Raw genomic sequence first — 20,280 nt, 5'->3', positions numbered from 1 at the left:
GTACATGTGGTTTCAACAACCAGATGCATTTAGGCTATTGTTGCTTAAAGGGTTAGTTCACCCAAAGACGAAAGCTCTGTCAGTAATTACTCGCCCTCATGTTGTTCAACCCCGTAAGACTTTCTATCATCTTCAGAACTCAAATTAAGATATTTCTGACTAAATCTGAGAGCTGGATCACTCCTCCATAGGCTTCTCTGTAATCGATATCTGCATCCCAGAAAGTTAGTAAAGACATTGTTAAAATAGTCCAAGTGACTACAGTGGCTCAACCTTAAGTTCATCAAGCGACGAGAATACTTTTTGTGTGCAAACAAAAACTAAAATAACGACTTTATTCAACTCAGCATCACACACATGACCAGCGTCGGCCAATAGTGAGCCTGCGTTCTGATGTAGCTATCGTATCTGAGAAAACACATGAAGTGACCAGGTCCAACAAGGCCTTTATGTCGCTTTTTTTTTTTTTTGCTCACATCACTGTTACCTCCCCTTGCCTCTACACAAACTTCCCCTCACTCAAACACATACTGAATAAAAAGGCCACAGATGGAGAGAGGACGTTCCCACCGGAGAGAGCAGCTGAGACGAGGCCTGCAGTCTGTGGAATCAGGCTTATTCTGGACGCCATCCAAATCTGAAATAAATACAGCCAACAACATACTCAAAGAGTGAGGGATGGCATCACATGGATGAGGGGAGATGTTGTGGAGGGGAGGTGGGTGTGTGCGGAAGACGGGAGAGAGAAGGATCGGGGAAGAATGAAGTGTTTTGGCTTCTCCCACTGGCAGCACAGATGTTGCGGGGATATTGTTGCTTAACCTCTCACTGCAACTCTGGATTGCACATTTTTTTTAAACGTACACATTCAGAGAATTTTAAACGCGGAAGAAGAGGCGAAAATCGGGACTCGTGCGCTGTTATCTGTGCACGCAGAGAGAGAGAGAGAGAGAGAGAGAGATATATATAGAGAGAGAGAGAGAGAGAGAGAGAGGTGCGTTTCAGATAGGGTGACCATACGTCTTCTTTTTTCCAGACATGTCCTCTTTTTGGACCTACAAAAATGTGTCCGGCCAATTCCCCAAAATGTTCGGGATTCGGCTTTTGCTTTCCACAGTCGCCGCTTTTTTATTGCTTTAGGTCCCGCCTTCTCGCACGCCACCATTGGTCGGTCGGTCATGTACGTAACTCAAACATTGGTCAAACTGCATCTCAGTGATTGCCCTCAGCTCCACGAGAGCAAGAGAGAGACAGAGCAGCGCTTGCTTGTCAACAGTGGCACATGCACAGCGTAAAAAGAGCCCAACTGTAAATTCACAGATGATTTACAGAGAAAATTCCCGTGTTTTGGTTTCGGTCGGGATCCGTGTAAAGCAGAATGCATGACCTGCAAAAGATGGCACGTACGTGTCAGTGTCAAATACTGTCTCATTAATGTTAATAAAACAACAAAATCCAGCTTTAACAAAGATACAACTATATTTAATTTCTACAGTGAACATATTGTTTTTTTAAATTTAGGCTTAATTGTTCATTTCTGTTCCTGAACACTACTGTTAGACTATGTAACTTTGTTCATCTCTGCTTGTAATCTGTGTATTTGTTATTATTTTATCACTGACTGTTCACTTGTATTTAATAATTCAGACACTTTGACCTGATCATGTTTTGCTGAAGTGTTTTTTCTTTAATTGCTAATGCTCTTTTTACACACAGGCTGAACAAAATGAAGCATTGCTTGGTGATTGGTTGAGCTAAACTGGTATTATCTAATAGTGTAGTTAAATTTAACAGCTGACAGATATTCAACATAATTCATGTGTGAGACAGTCTAACAGAAGGACGGACAAAACCAGAGAAATATCAACTGATTCTTGTTATATTTTATCACCATTTTCTAAACTAGAGTGAATAAACTGTGCTGAACTGTTGAAATGTCTGAATAAATGTTGGTGTGACTGTAACTGTTCTAATGTTGCTCTTCCACTGTTTTCCATCCGTTTCTCCCTGTAGTTGCTGAACTGTATCATGGATATGGTGGAGAAGACTCGGCGTTCGCTCACGGTGCTCCGCCGCTGCCAGGAGGCGGACCGCGAGGAGATGAACCACTGGATCCGTCGATACAGCGACGTGGAGGAGATGAAAAAAGGTGTGAGCTCCTCCCAGCGGCCTCCTCCTCCTCCTCCTCCTCCTCTTCCTCACCACAACTCTTCCTCCTCCAACACTTCTAACAGCAGCGACACACAGCCGATAGGTACATGTACCGCTGCAGATCCTCGGCACGCAGCATGACATCTCATGCAGAAAGTTTCCATCAACCAACATGTAAAATAAAATCTATCCTGTTTTCTTTTTGGGACCAGTTTGGCATGTGATCCCACATTAAGCACACTAACCTTCAGTGTTGGGGAAAGTTACATTGAAAAGTAATCCGTTACAATATTTCATTACTCCCTTAAAAAGTATCTAATTGCGTTACTTAGTTACTTTTTTAGAAAAGTAATGCGTTACGTAACTTTTGCGTAATCATTATACTTTTTCAAGTAACTAGTAAAGTAACGCATTACTTTTTAAAATGTAAAATTCTGAGTTACTTTTTCAGATAAGTAGCAGCATGTCTGACACACTCAGTGGTTTCCATCAGCCAACGTATCAAAAACAAATAGAATCTGTTCTCTTTTTAGGACCTGTTGGCATCTGATCCCACATTTAGCACACTAACCTTACAGTTTGTCCTTACCTTGGCGTCTCTGTAACTTTATCTAGGGACGGCGACTCCTTGTCTGTCACAGTCTGTTCCTAGAGACCCAAAGTACTGCATTTGGGTGTCTCTGTAAGTTAACACACCTTATTCCACTCAACAGGTCATTAGTATAGTGATATGGTGTCGGATAAGCGAGACATGTGCAGTACTCTAGGTTCCTGGGATTAGTCACTGTCCTAAGCAGGCATGACATAAAGTTTCCGGCAAAGTCATTTTTCTGTTGTGATTGAGAGCAAAAATCGTGCTTGACTCTGCCAGTCACATGTTCAGTGTTTATAATACAGCAGTGAGGGACAGTGGATTTTCGCTGTGGGAGGGGCGAGCTAGTATAGGGGTGCATCGGTTCAAATAGCTCACGGTTCGGTTTGCATCACGGTTTTAGGATCACGGTTTCGGTACGGTTCGGTATGTGCTATGTTCAGGGAAAAGAGGACTACTCTTAAAGGGATACTCCACCACGAGTTGATGCATACCTCTCTCGTCTCAGTGCGTGCACTCTATAGCTCTGGCGCGCGGCGACACTTTGATAGCACTTAGCTTAGCCCAGTTCATTCATTAGGGACCAAACAGAGATGAAGTTAGAAGCGACCAAACACCTCCATGTTTTCCCTATTTAAATACAGTTACACGAGTAGTTACACGACCAAGTATGGTGACACAAAATAAAACATGGCGCTTTTCTAAGCGGGTAAAAAGGATAACTATAATGTATGGCGGAATAGCACTGGGAGCACTTCGACTCGGCGCAGTAATATCATCACTCCTGAAAAATCCTCTCCCTCTCTCCCTCTCACTTCTGTCATAAGAACCAATGTGACTTTTTACTACGCCAAGTCGAAGTGCTCCCAAAGTGCTATTCCGCCATACATTATAGTTATCCTTTTTACCCACTTAGAAAAGCGCCACGTTTTATTTTTAAGCTAAGTGCTAAGCTAAGTGCTAAGCTAAGTGTCGCCGCGCGCCAGAACGATCGAGTGCACGCACTGAGACGAGAGAGGTATGTATCAACTCGTCTTAGTTAAGGGAATAACAGTTTAATATGAAAAAACGGTGGAGTGTTCCTTTAAATAAAAATAAAGAAAATAAGAACTAAAAAAATCTAACTACAAGCAACAGCACAAATAGAGCAAAGATACTAATAAAATAAACAGTGCTTTTCAGGTCTAACATTAGTTTTCAGGTGCAGAAATTGAAGTAACCAAATGTAAAATAGCATTGCATATTTTACTGTATAAATTAAAGATTAATCCTAATTAATGTTACAAAAGCTATTCAGTCCAGAGCTGTGAGTGATTTCCTTGTCTTTTGTGGTTTGATTAACATTATAAACACCGACAGCAGGAATATTAGGCTGCTGTCACTTTAAGACATAATGCACGGATCCAATACGTCTTTCTCGACCGTGTAAGTTCACTTTAGACATAACCGACTTTGTATGCTAGGATACTCATCAAGACGGACATGTTGAATTTTCTGAATGTCGAAAGTTCTCTTTCACGTCTTGCTCTTTGATGTTTAAATTGGAAAGGCTTAAATGAGTTTAGTTTAAACACAGATAGCTATGTGTGTTCAGATTTCGCCTGCGCTCGCGCGCTATCAACACCCGGGTGATAACGGCGTAAATGACTGGTCATGTTTTTTGATCATCGCTGTTGTAATGTATAATTGGGGAGCCAGCATGTGCATCCATCGACAGGAACATACATTAGCAGAACTGTCTGTTTTACGCATTATTATTTTCAACAAACCAGATTATAGATGCGTCATCAGGTTTGAGATCAAGCGCGGTGCAAGTGCGTGCCGAACCGCGGGTGGAGAGTGGTACGGTTCGTTTTTTTCCCGAGAACCGTTACACTCCTACTACCTAGTGAGATGATGACACAGAAATATAAACCAAGCAGCCAACAGAATTGTTGCTATTTGTTATTGCAGTCATTAGGGAAGGGTGCGTCACACTTGGTAAGGACATGGTTGTCAAGTTCCAAGAGCGTGTCATGATTTTAGATGATCGGCAGGTTTTTTTTGGGACTGTCTATGGCTGATAAGAAGCTTTTCTCTCACCCCAGGAAAACTCAAGTCGCTCTTTTGATGCTCTTTTACAGAAATCCACAGAGATTTCTTGCACCGGCCCCCTTCAGGATACCTTCCCGAGGAGATCTGGAGAAAGGCTGGTGAGTCAACCGGACAAAGCATCGACTTCCACACATGCACACCAATATATGACCCTGGACCACAAAACCAGTCACATGGGTCAATTTTTTTTAATTGAGATTTATACATCACTTGAAAGCTGAATAAATAAGATGTCCATTGATATATGGTTTGTTAGGATAGGACAATATGTGTCCGAGATACAACTATTGAAAATCTGGAATCTGAGGGTGCAAAAAAATCAATACATTGAGAAAATCTCCTTTAAAGTTGTCCATTTATGTTCACGATTGTGCTGCATTCACTCACAGAAATAAATGTTTGATATATTTACAGTAGGAAATTTACAAAATATCTTCATGGTACATGATCTTTACTTAATATCCTAATTATTTTTGGTATAAAAGAAAAAAAACTAATAATTTTGACCCATACACTGTATTGTTGGCTATTGCCTCAAATATACCCGTGCGACTCGAGACTGGTTTTGTGATCCAGGGTCACATATATGCCAACTGGCCAGCAGGGTCTCACAGCTGTAGTTATGCAAGGCCAGGAGGTCGCTGAATGTCATTAGCGTTCAGAGATCTCCATCTGTCACGGCCATGAAAGACAACTGCAGTTGAATCTGCAGTGATAATGCAGAAACCTGCGGTCAACAGCAGATCAGCACAAACGTGACCCGGCACGAAGAGAGAAAGAAACAGGGTTTGTACAAGATGCTCAAAATGCTTGAAGTTCTTGAATTTTACTTTTTGAAATTTAAGCAACCCTTGAAAACAGCCATATTTATGAAAAGGTACTAATTTATAAAAGACAATATATGAGAAATTACTGTTTAATTTCATCGATAAACAATCTTTTCACTCAAAATGAACACTGTATATAGATATAGAGGCATTGCTCATGGCTATGAGCGTGATATTTCCCATAAATATTCAAGTATATGATACAGCTTTCATTATTCAGGTCAATCATATATTGTCATCGTATCCTTTCAATGGTTAAAGTTACCAGTCATTGCATCTGCCGCACTTTATTTGTACCATTTTGGTTTATTGGTTTATTTTTTGTATATCTATTTACCTTTTTATATATATATATATATATATATATTAAAGATAATAAAGATATTGTTTTATAAATGAGATCTCTGATTGTAGTCCTTAAAAAAAAAAGTAGTGCTTGAAAAGTCCTTGTAAGTTCATTTTACAGTCTCTGTACGAACCCTGAAGAAAGGAGAGTGAGGGGAAACACGGCCGGATTGTTCTTGGATTAATCTGTTTTATTATAAAATATTAAGGGGGCTGTACATAAGCCTGGTTAGCCATAAAGGTCACACATAATACTGATGAGGTCAGCCAGAGCACAGGTGGTGTGACTTGCCCAAAGGTCAGAGGTCAAAGGGCACTTATTAATTGTGACCCACACCAGTAACATTACAGCTGAGTAAAATCAATATGCCATTACTAATTTATTAAACTGCTGTTGTCTGCAAATCTTAGCTGCATTTTCACTGTGACAAAATCCCTTTTAACTGCAGTTGTTTTTCATGCAGGTTCTACAAGTATCCCACTCTCGCCAGCATTAAAGCAACTTCAGAACAAACAGGGTGAGTAACGGCACCCAAATTACACCTGTACTGTATTTTATTGCATAGATGGCCCCTATAGACTTAAAGGGGTGGTATAATGCCCTTTACACAAGATGTAAAATAAGTCTCTGATGTCCCCAGAGTGTGTGTGTGTGTGTGTGAAGTTTGAAGTTTGAAGTTTTAGCTCAAAATACCCCACAGATATTTTTATATAACATGCTAAAATTGTCACTTTTTGAGGGTGAGCAAAAACACACCGTTTTTTTGTGTGTCCCTTTAAATGCAAATGAGCTGCTGCTCCCGGCACAGGGGGCGGAACTTCAAGAGCTTGCGTGTGTGTGTGTGTGTGTGTGTGTGTGTTAGCAGCTCTGATTACCTCACACACACACACACACACACACACGCACTGAACATTTCAAAAACGTTTAGCTTTTATGTTCAAACCGGAGTCTGACAAAGATGGAGAGACTCGAGAAGAAGTGACATGTAGAACAGGACGTTTCTGAATGATTAGTTGATGAATTTATGAAGCTGATGTGGAGTTTACCATCTTCTAGTCACTGATTAGCATATTCTGTCTTGATAATCTATAAATCGTTTTCAGGGGGCGGGGTTTATGTAAATTCTAGAGTTGGTGATGTCACTAACCCGGGAGGAATGTGGTGTAGTCTCTACCAGCCGTTTGTTGTAGTTCTTAAAAAGTGATTTCTGTAAAAGAAAATATCTCCCTTTGCTTTGAACTTTGAGCGTCGTAACTTTGCAGATGTTGTTTATGCTCAAACTGCAACATTACACACTCACTAAAGTTAGAAAAGTCAAATCATAATCAACCACTCCTTTAATGGAGCTCTCTCAGGTGTTTCTCCTATAATCTCTCATCCAAACAAATGAGTCTTGGAAGAATTCGATGAAAAATGTTTGAGATGTTTTATGGCTGGCTGGCAAATCTGACCATAGTTTGAAGTATTGCCAGGCCTTTTCTGAAATTTCCAGAGGTAAACTGGAAACTGAGGTTACTAGGATATCATAAACTGGTAACTCAGGTAAAAAATAAAGTCTGGGAGAAATAATTGAGATATTAAAATAAATTTTCTTACCTGTGAGTGTCTAGATTTTGATGTCCTTCTGCCTTTGAGGCCTGAAACTGAAAAGAAGACAAGAGAATAGTAGAAAGAGAAAAACCTTGAAAACTGACATATCCCTGTGGGATTAAAACGTTAATATTGCCGCCCCATGGTTTCCATTATGTGCCAATTGCTTTAGCATCTGCTCCCAAGTCTCCTTGATAAAAATTAATTAAATTTGCAAACTAATTTTAGTGGTGCATGCTCCGAGTCTGATTAAGCCGTCTAGTGTTTTCAAAGATACTGAGAAATTGGCGAGAACCAAAAAGATGATGAAGAGAAAAGCAAAGAAGTGAAGAATGAATGCATGGAGAAAAAAACGAGGAGATGTGTGTGGGAGGTGCGGAGAGAACAAACTGAATACTAACTAGCTTTCCAGCTGAGACAGTAGTGATGTAGATTTGAACACACACACACACACACACACACACACACACACACACACACACACACACACACACACACACACACACACACACACACACACACACACACACACAGTCAGTCAGTAGCCTGAGGCAGAACTCTATAGAGAATTGAATGGAGGGTGTGTTATGACAGATATTTATGATCACAACCAGCTTTCTAGAGTAAACACACTATGGTGCAAAGATTGTAGTGTGTGTGTGTGTGTGTGTGTGTGTGTGTGTGTGTGTGTGTGTGTGTGTGTGTGTGTGTGTGTGTGTGTGTGTGTGTGTGTGTGTGTGTACCCCCTGCAGCAGTAAACACATGCATTAACAGAACACACAATATCCTGACAGATTCTGAAATCATCCACATACTCTCTAAACCCCATAACCCCACAAAACAGTAGTTTTGACAACAAGTTATTGACATGAACTTTTTTCCTCACCAGCCACTGTGTCTTGTGGTTTTCCAACGTTACTAGCCACTCAACATTTTCACTGGCCATAATTTTGACATCGATACAATAGGGAAAAACTGCTATATAGATATTGTTAATATTACCTCATAATTTGGCAGCAGGTTTATTAGGCTACTGTCACTTTAAGAGCTGACGCACGGATCCATTATACTGTTACACATGCGTTTTCTTTCTCAGCTGTTCATGTTCACTTAAAACAGAACTGACTGTGTTTACGTGAATACTCGTCAAGACCGGTATTTTGACAATATTTTGTGTGTATTTGACAGTTTAAGCGCAATAAACAGCGATAAAGAGCTCAGTGTGGTTCTGAGAGGCGGCTTTATGTGCCGCACTTTTGAGTTTGAGCACAAAATCTGCAGGAATGAGTAAAATTATGCGCAATCCCTCGCCGACATTCAAGCCCTGTAACACCAACAATATTCATCCGGAGCAAATGAAAGGAGTGAGTGACGAGAGGCGGGTTTGTGTGTCACTCACTGTCGGAGAGATGAGAGAGAGAGAGAGAGAGAGAGAGAGAGAGAGAGAGAGATGCTGGTATCGTGTGTGTATTCTGTGGGAAATGAGTATTGGAAGCATTTCAGATTTTTCAATATTGATATGTATAGAAAAATCTATATTTTTGAAAAATACTACATTGCACTTAGTTTATTATTTCAGATGCTTTTTAAAAGACTACATTTGAAAAAGCAATCTGTGGTTGCTTTTTCACCAAATGATACATACAATTCTGCATTGGGTTTTTGCCGGAACAGAGCCTCTCTGAAGGCAGCATGTGTGTCCGCTACTGTCGGGATCCTCCTCACATTGGGAATGTGGTTCAGGTCGCCGAGCTCACTCGCTTTCAGAGCTTATGCTAAATGTTCACATTAAAAAGGTTAAGGAAAGACACTGCAGCACAAGGACCCCTAATGTTAAGACACTCTCACACCTGCATGTCCTGAAAACACACACACACACACACACACACACACACACACACACACACACACACACACACACACACACACACACACACACACACACACACACACACACACACACACACACACACACACACACACACACACACACACAGGCATTTGTGGAACAAGTTTGCCACAACAAGTCATCCTGGTTATCCACTTAGTGAAAAATATGAAATATTGGCAACACTTTACAATAAGGTTCATTAGTTAACATTAGTTAATGTATTAACTAACATGAACTGACAATGAGCAATACATTTTTTACAGTATTTGTTCATCTTTGTTAATGTTAGTTAATAATAACACAGCTGTTAGTTCACAGTGCATTAACTAATGTTAACAAACACAACCTTTGATTTTAATAACGTATTAGTACATGTTACAATTAATATTAACTAAGATTAATAAATGCTGAAGAAGTATTGTTCAGTCTTAGTTTATGTTAACTAATGTACGGGTAGTTAACCAATGAACCTTAATGTAAAGTGTAACCAAAATATTGAATCATATATTGTTAGGTAAATAGGCAAGCCTGTGAAGAACCTCTCAGCCTGTCAACACTGGAAATAATTGTAAACACTGTCGTTCGGGATAAATTATTAATAGCTAATTTTTCTGACAGAATGTTTTAAATCTTGGATGATGTACATCTGTTCGGAGAGATGAACAAGCTGAAAGCTTCGAGAGCCTCAATAAAGGATGTTGAGAGGATCTACAGGGATAATGTCTTATTTTCTCCTCTTGATATTCTTCATTTTCACAAACTCTGACTCAACATGCACCAATGCTACATTTTCTAGATGTCATAATCATGTTAACAAACAATTACTTCAATGAGCTCGTTGTTTCTGCCTTAAATTATTACATTGTTTAAATTAATACCTTTTTCGCTAACTGTGATTTTGTATATGTACATTTCTGAAATACATAACTAACACATGTCCTGACTACACGCGACGCGACGCGACGCGCGATAAAATGCCTCTTCTCCATGTTGATCAGAGTGGCGATTATATTTTAGAAACGGTTTCTATTTTTCTGCGACATCGCGCTGGAACATCAAACACAAAGTGTGGCGATGATAATCTCAGGAACTGTTTATGTGCTTTATTTAATGTTAAAAGCGTGTAATGTGACTCTGAATATCATTTAGTGCTCCAGCTTTGTAGCTGTAAAAGCAACAATGGATAATTCACCTCAGATCTTGAAATTTATCTCGTTCAAACTGTGAACAAACAAGTGTATTCCTTAACAAAGATTGTTTTAGTAACTCAGTATGTATTTTTAATAACGTTTAAAGGGGTGGTATAATGCCCTTTCCACAAGATGTAAAATAAGTCTCTGATGTCCCCAGAGTGTGTGTGTGAAGTTTTAGCTCAAAATACCCCACATATATTTTTATATAGCATGTTAAAGTTCTCTCTTTTTGAGGATGAGCAAAAACGCTCCGTTTGTGTCTGTCCCTTTAAATGCAAATGAGCTGCTGCTCCCGGCACAGGGGGCGGAGCTTCAAGAGCTTGTGTCCTTTTACCTCACACACACATGCACTTAAAATGTCAAAAACTTTTAGTCTTATTTCAAACTGGAGTCGGACAAAGATGGAGAGACTCAAGAAGAAGTGACAACATGTAGAACAGGACGTTTCCGAATGGATAGTTGATAAATTTATGTTGCTGATGTGGAGTTAACTATCATCTAATCATTGATTTGCATATTCTGTCATGATTTAACTAACTTAAGTTAAAGTGAAATCATAATCAACTACCCCATTAAATGGTGTAATATTTGTGAATTTGATTATGTACTACCGTGAGACTCCGCCCACACGCTGTTCTGATTGGCTGTGAGTTTTGATTGATTTTGACGCATCGCGTCTGGTTAGGACACGGTGTTAGACAGTTCCCTCTGATAACAGATCACGCTAAATTGTAATGGGCACTCGTGCACTTTCTGTAAAGCTGCTTTGAAACGATGTGTATTGTGAAAAGCGCTATACAAATAAACGTGAATTGAATTTTCAGAGGCAGTGAATGAAGTGAAGAGGCTGTTGAGAGGATCCACAGGGATAATGTCTTATTTTCTTCCTCATTTCCAGAGGAGGCAGTGAACGAGGTGAAGAGGCAGGCCATGTCGGAGCTGCAGAAAGCGGTGACGGATGCGGAGAGAAAAGCTCACGAGATGATCTCGGCTGAGCGATCGAAGATGGAGAGAGCTCTGGCCGAGGCCAAGCGACAGGCCTCCGAGGACGCACTGACCGTCATCAACCAGCAGGAGGACTCCAGCGAAGTGAGTAACGAACACATGACCCGCGGTCGGGGAAAAATCACGATTCTATCTTCTATCGATTTGCATTAGGGGTGGAACAATATATCGTAATACAGAAATGCAACAATATGTATTGTGGATAGTTCACCCAAAATAAAAATAAAATTACTGTGTGAGAAAAAATTCAGAGTTTACAGAGTTTTAGTGTCAGAACTACATTAAACTGCAATATATAATGTTGAATATAATGTATAATAATGCAATGGGGGAATATTTGTGGGTCCTGATAATGCCAAATGTCTTGTTACCAGTATAAAGTGCCTGCATTGTATTAAATATATCTAGTCAGTGAAAGAGTTTAAGCTTATTCGTCTACAATAATTGTGTATTTTCATCTTCAGAATCATGAATATTGTTATTCTGGTGTCTCTATTGTCCTGTGCTTTGGGTTCCAGCACCAAGTCCAAGCCTATTCATTTACACACACGATGTAACACCAAATTTAGCATTTTAATGAACAGTAAAACAAATTGTGAAACTTTTATCACATGTCTTGGAGTATCGCAATAATATCGTATCGTGAGTTCAGTATCGTGATATGTGTCGAATCGTGACATGAGGGCATCGTTACACCCATAATTTGCATCGATTCGCAAATAAAAAAAAATTATTTCCGAAAGTGTTACACTTCTTTAACTTTGCAGCACTACTTAAAGTCACTTAAAGTTATTGACGTTAATCACAATAAGCCGCGAACAAGGACTGAATGGGGTGCTCGCAAAAGTGATTTTGTCTTTTGTTGTTTAACATTGTTGATACAAAAACCTGCGTGCGCATTAGGCTGCTGTCACTTTAAGACGAATGCACAGATCCAATATAATGATACGCATCCGCTTTCTTTCTCAATTGTTTACAATGCATAACCGACTGTGTTCTACTGTGTAAAAATGAGCGCATTGGAAGCGCAAACATGAGCGCATTGGAAATTAATGGGAGACAAATTTCCTCTAGTGGAAGCGTTTGGTACTGCGCACAAACAAAATCTTACCGAAAGCTAATTTTTTGAGATATCAACCTCAACTTTGGAACACAACTTGTTTAGATTTATGACTTTGATTTTCTCACAGTTTTATAGTCGAGGGGAAATCTTTTTTTTTTAGGAGGATGGTTATGTAAAAATGGTCACACTTAAAAAATTTGCGCATTGGAAATGAATGGGAGACGAATTTCCTTCTAGTGGAAGCGTTTGGTACTGCAGCCAAACACAATCTCACTGAAAGCTCATTTTTTGACATTTTTATCACAACTTGTTTATATTTATGGCTTTGATTTTCCTCACAGTTTTAGAGTAAAACATGTTTTTCAAAATATATATTTCACATAAAAATGTTGTAAAAAAACATTCTTTTCACTTCAGCAATAATCTGCCCAGTGTCGTCATTGAAAAGAGATCACACTTCAGTCTGTCGCTCGAAAGCATTCAAGATTTACAACAGTTTAAGTTGGAAATTAAATTTTCAGAGGTCTGTGCTCAAAAAGTGATTATAAATACAGCGTAAATATAATTTAGTGCCATAAAATCCCCTAAAAAATACAATATATTAAATAAAAAAACATTATCGAACTAAAATATAGTACATTCATTTAATAAAAAAAACATTTCTGTCATTTTTGACTGACACACGAAAAGCACCAGAGGCTTAAATACATTGTTTCATCATGGCATAAATATGAACACTTATTGGTTTGTAAATAATCACAGTCCGTGTCTGTCCCGCAGAGCTGTTGGAACTGCGGTCGCAAGGCTAGCGAGACGTGCAGCGGATGCAACACCGCGCGCTACTGTGGCTCGTTCTGCCAGCACAAGGACTGGGAGAAGCACCATCACGTGTGCAGTCAGGGCTTGACCGGGAGCAGCGTCGTGCCGATCGGGACGCCGTCCTCCACCTCATCATCATCATCATCCAGTGTCCCGCCCACTCGCTCCGAGAGCACTCCTCCAGGCCCGCTTTCCAGCGCCAGTCCTAAAGACGCGAGCTCATGTAGCGTTTCTCGCTCAACCACTCCTGCAACACCCGCTCTGATGGATTCCTCGTCCCGTTGACTGATGAACCCCGAATCCTGAACCACGTCTACTAGTGTTGTCAGAAGTACCGACTTCGGTAGCAAGTCGGTACTGAAATAAAAAAAATGTGACGCTTTGAGTGCAACCGTAAACACCTCTGATTGGCCATTGTGTTCATGAGCTCATCGGATATGTCTGTGATTGGCTACAATGGTCAACGCACGGGAGCGTTTGCAAGTAAAAAAAATAAAAATGTGAGCGGGAGCTTGTGTGTCATTACATTAGAATAATAATAGACGCAAGAGCGTCATTGATGTATATTTACAACATGTTTTTGAAACGCTGATCATTGTAGCCAATCACAGACATATTTGATGAGCTCGTGAACACAACGGCCAATCAGAGGTGATTACGATTCTGCTCAAAGTTTTTATTTTTTAAATTTCAGGACCGACTTGGTACCGAAGTCGGTATTTTGACAACGCCAACGTCTACTGCTGCTACAGCATCTTTCATCCAAAACTAGCTGAGGACCCTCCACCATACTCACCCCTCCTCTAGTGATGAACCTGGCTTTCACGTCTACGTTAAGCTCTTGTGTTCCTAAATCTCCAAAAAAGCTCAGATTCCTTCGCAAAAAGGTCTACTGTGCTAAATTCAACATGAGCGGGGAAAGCCAGGGAACAGTTACACGTGTGTATTCATGTTTTAAGACATTGCCTCAACACCCTTTAAGTGAGGTTTGCTCTGTGAGAACTGGAGTGGCAGGAGGGACTTACACTACCAGTCCACAGTTTCGGATCGGTAAGATTTTTTGTGTTTTTAAAAGAAGTTTTTTAATGTTTTTAAAATAAATAAAAAACAGCAATATTGTTAAATATTATGAGAATTTAAAAACAGCTGTTTATATTATAAATGTAATTTATTCCTGTGATCAAAGCTGAATGTTTCAGCATCATTACTCCAGTCTTCAGTGTCACATGATCCTTCACAAATCACTCTAATATGATGATTTGATGCTCAACAAACATTTATGATTATTATCAATGTTGAAAAGAGTTGTGTACAAAAGCTTTCCATTTCAGGGAAATGCTGTTCTTTGAAACTTTCTATTCATCAAAGAATCCTGGAATAAAAATTTTAATAACTGTTTTCAACATTGATAATCATGAGAAATGTTTCTTGAGCAGCAAATCATCATATTAGAATGATTTCTGAAGGATCATGTGACACTGAAGACTGGAGCAATGAACGACTGGAGAAAACAGCTGTTTTTAAATTGTAATAATATTACAGTTTTTTTGGTGTTTTTTTTTATCAAATAAATTGGTGAGCAGAAAAAAACTTCTTTTAAAAACATTAAAAATCTTACCGGTCCAAAACTTTTGCCTAATTGTGTATGTAGTTTGGATTCCTCTAAATTGAAAGCTTCCACCACAGAGCAACTTCCTCACAACATTGCATTTCATTTTTTTGGGCTTTAATTAAAACAAAAGAAACGTTCAAAAATCCAAAAGAAATAATTATAATAATAAGAAGAAGAACCTGTTAACTACCTTGCTAGCGAGCCAAGAAAATCTACACCAGACTCACCTCTCTGTACTGACGTGAACCCAAATGAATTCTAAGTGGAAAAAAAGAAAAAAGAAAAGAAAGAAAATGATCCAAACCTTTTTATTACACTGCCAAAGTTACGAAGAAGCACTCATCTTGTAACCAAACGCAAACAACTTCACCTCCTCCGCAGAAACTGAACAAACAGTGACTAGAAACTCAAACCTTTGCTCAGATCTTGAGGAACGCAAACTTTAGCCCGGATTCTTCTCCAGGTCAATGGAGTGACGCTTAAAGCACGGAGAGAAATGACACGAAAAGGAAAGAAAAGGCGAGGATTAGCAAACGAAAAAGACAAAAGGAAAGACGAACGGGAACGGCAACGGAACTGCCAAAAAACCTCAACGGATTGTACACTAAGAATGAGCCTTTTCTTCTGAAACATTTGCGTTTGCCGAGACATTTTTTTGTTGTACGATTTCACTCGTTTTCCAAAGCATGACTTTAGAGACTGGCGTAGACTTGGTTCTCTTTTCTCTCGCTCTTTCTACCTCCCCCCCTATATATGCTCATCCCTTTTGTCTCCTGACAGAAGCTCAAATCCACGAAGGGATCAAACGTCGCTTGTAGATATTACCTTGTTTCTTGGATGTCTCTGTCTTCGATTTCTGCTTGTGTGCGTTCTCCGAATTCGGGACGCCATTTTGTTTTTATTTTTTTTGTCTTCTTTTAGGTTTCAGCCGAACATTGGACAGAAAAAGACACTCTTTTAACGGGAGAGAAGCTGTGTTGTACCTATTTGTTGGATTTGTTGTATCAATATTGATGATGAGAATCCTCATGTAGAATATTTTATATTGCTCGCATTGTAAGACAGTGAGAGAACGGAGGTGCAATATGGAAAGAGAATTCAGCTACTGAATTGAACCTCAGAAAAACGGCCCTTAGGGTACCTTATAATATAAATATACATATAAATATATCTAAAAATTACCATGGTAAATTAATGTGAATGTACATAGTATTTAAAAAAAAGAGGTCCAAAAATGAGTTTGCCAAATAACAGAAACCTTTAAAGTATAAATGTCTAGAATTTAATTTCTCTCCATTTAATCTTTTCTGTCTTGAATGATCATTTTACAACGTGTGTGTTGGAGGAAAAGGTGTTGACGTCACGGATTTTGCTGATGGGCGAGACGCTTTCGCAGCCGTAAGCGCGTCGACGAGAACGGCATCGCTTCAACGACACGCCAAAACCACTATAGACTGACCTGGCGAGTTCCCAAACTGGGATTTTAGGAGGAAAACCACTAGAATCTGTGTGAAACATTGCCATCCTTTGGGCCAAAGTGTCAACTTTGCACACACAAACACACATGCATGCACATACAATCACAAAACCAAACCCAAGATTATCCAACACTATGATGGTTCTCAACTGGTACCAAGCTTTTTTTTTTTTTTTTTACTCGTGATCCATCCACCGTAGTACCAAACATAACATTGCAGTCTGGGAAACATCAACAGAAGCTGCTGTGTGTGCACTGAGCAACGTTCATGTTTGTTAAAGGTCAAAAATAGCTCTGTTTACAGCCTTTGTTTTTGGTCAATTTCCGATTTATAATGGCGTACCTTTTGATACGGACCAAACTTGAAAGTCCTAGTTTGTTGCTCAATCTATTTTGGTGTTGCTTTAGGTTTAATTTATCACATTTCTAAGGTAATATATGAACTCACCCTGAAAATATCAGCAACACATGACCCCAAACCAGTGGATACTAAAACACCAGTCTGATGAAGTAGGTGTCTCTCTCTCTATCTCTCTCCCTCCATTTTGAGGATTTTGTTTAGGGCTCTTTGCCTACTAGCTACCTCCTGTAAACAAACCCAAATCAAACCACTAGCAGACATGCAAATCGAGCAAACCTGGGGTGTGTTTCCCGTCAACGCCGTACGATCCATCGTTGAAGAAATCAACTAGCTATTCACGATCGTTTCCCGAAACCATATTATCGCAAATTGGTCGTTCATCCACGTTGGTTAATGATGTCACGCAGGTGTTGGAGTAATAACTACTGTTAATGAATCTGTTTGAGATTGAATTAACGCTAGATGTTTCTATAAATTACAGACATAGGACTATTTCTCATTTTTCTCAGTTTTTTTGCTTTATTCCCAGATTCAATCATCGGCTCGTTCGCACATGCGCACTCTTCAATAACAACGCTTTAAATCTCTTGGCAAACTAAGATGTAAATGATATTTGTATGTATCCTAAATAAAAGATACAGATTGTCCTGAATATCAGCTTGCTTATTTTGCTCAAGATAAGGATGTATTGAGTCCACATGTCATGCAAACATTAAACTCTTCTAACCACAGATCGAGAGTGTCGCTACACACACACACACACACACACACACACACTGCGATGCTGTTTGCGAACGTTCGTTGGATCGATGGTTTCGGGAAACACAGACTCTTTGAACTGCTGATAACGATGAACGTTAGTTGGCTTCGGGAAACGCACCTCATGACATTTCAGAATAGAAATCAACTATCCTCAAGGGTGTGATAGACTTACATTCATACGTCTGTGCCATTAAATAGATGTGTTATTATTGCGCTAGCTAGCTATAAACGTCGACGACAAGATTCTCTTCAAAACGAACCGACTTTAGTTCACCTGACTGTGGAAAACAATGGAAAAAAAAATTAGTCTTAGAATTGTTGAAGTTGAACTTGCTTGTAATGTTTCGAGCCCCTGAACATAAACATATCTCATAAATATCCAAAATGATAAAAGCACAGACCAAAGCATAACCGCACACCCATTGTGTCGCATTAAAAAGCAGACGGAAACATGGGTGACCGACTATTCCCATAAACCAAAGTGTACAAAAATGGCCATGTTGAAAGCACAAGATAAACCATAAACACACATCGAGGGAAGAGACCAGTACTTGTTCCCGGCATCCAAAGCATCAGATGACAACCTTCCTCAAAAGACTTCATTGTGGGAATGAGTGCATGAGTGTGAGTTAGAGATACTTTCTATTAATGATTTTTTATTTTGTTGCTAAGGGACTTACTTGAATCTCCAGAGCTTTAAAATATCAAAGTTACGATAAACTCATTTCGAGCTTTTGCATTGTCTGCTATAGTCCAGAACTCATGCAAGCACACTGTGTGTTTGCAATATTATTATCTATTTTTTTGGCCATTCTGTTCTATAACCAAAACAAGAGCATGCAAATGCATCTTTACACTGTGTACTGTAATCCTGCTGTCATTCGGCATATCGAAAGGCCCTCGTTCTCAAAACAAATCTCTTGATTCGGTCAGCATTTGGCCTTGTCAGGGGACACAAGTTCAAAGGTTGACATCGGGAGAGAGAGAGAGAGAGAGAGAGAAACGACATCCTACACATTCAGCAAAGTAAAATGATTTTTTTTAAAAGGGTTTGTCAAGTAGTCTGACTGGGAAAAAAAAACAGCTTAAAAGACCATTTTAATGTACATCACTAATGTTGTCCAGCCTCACTAATGCTTTATTTTGTAATTTTTATAATGACTATAACATCCACTAAGGCTAACAGCAAAAAGTGTAACGTTTTCCTATCAGAAACCAGGCAAGGCTGTAGTAGTAGAAACCTTACACTACTGTAAAACTGAACATTGAACATGCGACGCACATGATAGACGGCATAACAGCAAGATTCATATTTCTGTACTAGCAACGGCTTGGTTTGATACATTGATGATTATACTGTATTGTGCAATACATCATTACAGAAGAAGGCATTGATTCAGTCGGAAAGGTTGGTGTGTTAAAATGTTTTCTTGTTTTCTCTTTCAAGGTCCTGTTATCATTCTCTAGATGATGTGAACTGTGCCAGGAGAGTTTTATTTATTTATTTCTTGCATGCTCTTTCCCCCCACTTTTGCAATTCCCTCGCCCTCTCTTACTGTGCGCTTTGTTGGACATGTGACGCTGTAAACATTCTAAATCAGGTTATTGTCTGTGTTGAGATCTGCGTATCTGTGTAATTAAAAAGACAGTGAAATATGACGAGTCTCTGAATTTGCTTCTTTTTCCACCGTAGAAGACATTTCTTGTGGTGAAAATCCAGCTTTTGATGTTGTTTGTATGGTGTTTTTAATATGCTTTAAGACAAACCATGTGTAAATTCATAAGTCGACAGCATTGCTGAGTATTTCCTCCTTAAAACTGCAGTGAACCAAAGACAGTCTCAAACACACGCTTTGAAATCGCTGGTGTTTCTGACGTCACAAACTACCTTGTAACCAATCAGATCAACGTGTGATCGTCAACCAGTGGATCTCTGAGCTGAGTGAGTGAGTGGAGGCGGGGCTCATTTGCATATTCATAGAACCACGCATACTAAATGAGGCAAGGGTGTCGAGTTACATTCAAGATATTTGAAGGCAAGAATTTTTTGTCAAGAAAAAAACGTTTAAATATGTAATTGTGGTGATCAAAGATGAAAATTACTTTAAATTACTTTAGTTCATCCAAAAATGAAAATTATGTCGTCATTTACTCACCCTTATGTTGTTCCAAACCTGTATGAGTTTCTTCTGTCGAACACAAAAGAAGATATTTTGAAGAATGTCGATTAAGAAACTGGAAAAGAAAAACACTATGGAAGTCGTCAATGGGGTCCATCAACTGTTTGGTTACAGACATACTTCAAAGTATCTTCTTTTGTGTTCAGGATGAGTAAATGATAACATAATTTTTATTTTTGGGTGAACCATCCCTTTAAAAGCTGGTATGTCAACGAGGTACAGTTGAAACCATTTTTACAAGTTTATAGACATATCACTTTTAAGTTTTACTGATGTCTTGCCATTAACCAGCATTCCTGATCAATAAAACTTATAAT

At 39.2% G+C, this 20,280-nt stretch overlaps 1 protein-coding gene and 2 long non-coding RNA genes across 7 annotated transcripts in view; 2 read left to right on the top strand and 1 right to left on the bottom strand.

Moving 5' to 3' along the window:
• Window positions 1-19,442, top strand: part of cbfa2t3 (CBFA2/RUNX1 partner transcriptional co-repressor 3) — a 70,428-nt gene extending 50,986 nt beyond the window's left edge. For 2 of the 5 annotated variants that reach the window (XM_082160950.1, XM_082160954.1), the window contains exons 8-12: window positions 2,014-2,254; window positions 4,867-4,935; window positions 6,474-6,527; window positions 11,583-11,773; window positions 13,515-19,442. In XM_082160950.1, coding sequence (XP_082017076.1) covers window positions 2,014-2,254; window positions 4,867-4,935; window positions 6,474-6,527; window positions 11,583-11,773; window positions 13,515-13,856 — 897 coding nt within the window. In that variant the 3' untranslated portion in view covers window positions 13,857-19,442. The remainder of the gene's footprint in view (window positions 1-2,013; window positions 2,255-4,866; window positions 4,936-6,473; window positions 6,528-11,582; window positions 11,774-13,514) is intronic. The other 3 variants (XM_082160952.1, XM_082160951.1, XM_082160953.1) reach the window with 3 other exon arrangements.
• Window positions 1-19,825, bottom strand: part of LOC309492210 — a 153,536-nt gene extending 133,711 nt beyond the window's left edge. The window contains exon 1 of the long non-coding RNA XR_014203465.1: window positions 17,799-19,825. This is a non-coding gene — a long non-coding RNA (uncharacterized lncRNA). The remainder of the gene's footprint in view (window positions 1-17,798) is intronic.
• LOC309492208 lies at window positions 6,542-9,149 on the top strand. Its single transcript, XR_014203463.1, has 2 exons — window positions 6,542-6,655; window positions 6,694-9,149. It is a non-coding gene; the product is annotated as an uncharacterized lncRNA (long non-coding RNA).
• Window positions 19,826-20,280: the final 455 nt, after the last annotated feature.

Source organism: Leuciscus leuciscus (assembly GCF_965113295.1).
Source record: "Leuciscus leuciscus genome assembly, chromosome: 2".
Classification (NCBI taxonomy): domain Eukaryota; kingdom Metazoa; phylum Chordata; class Actinopteri; order Cypriniformes; family Leuciscidae; genus Leuciscus; species Leuciscus leuciscus.
This window is presented reverse-complemented; position numbering and strand designations above follow the sequence as displayed.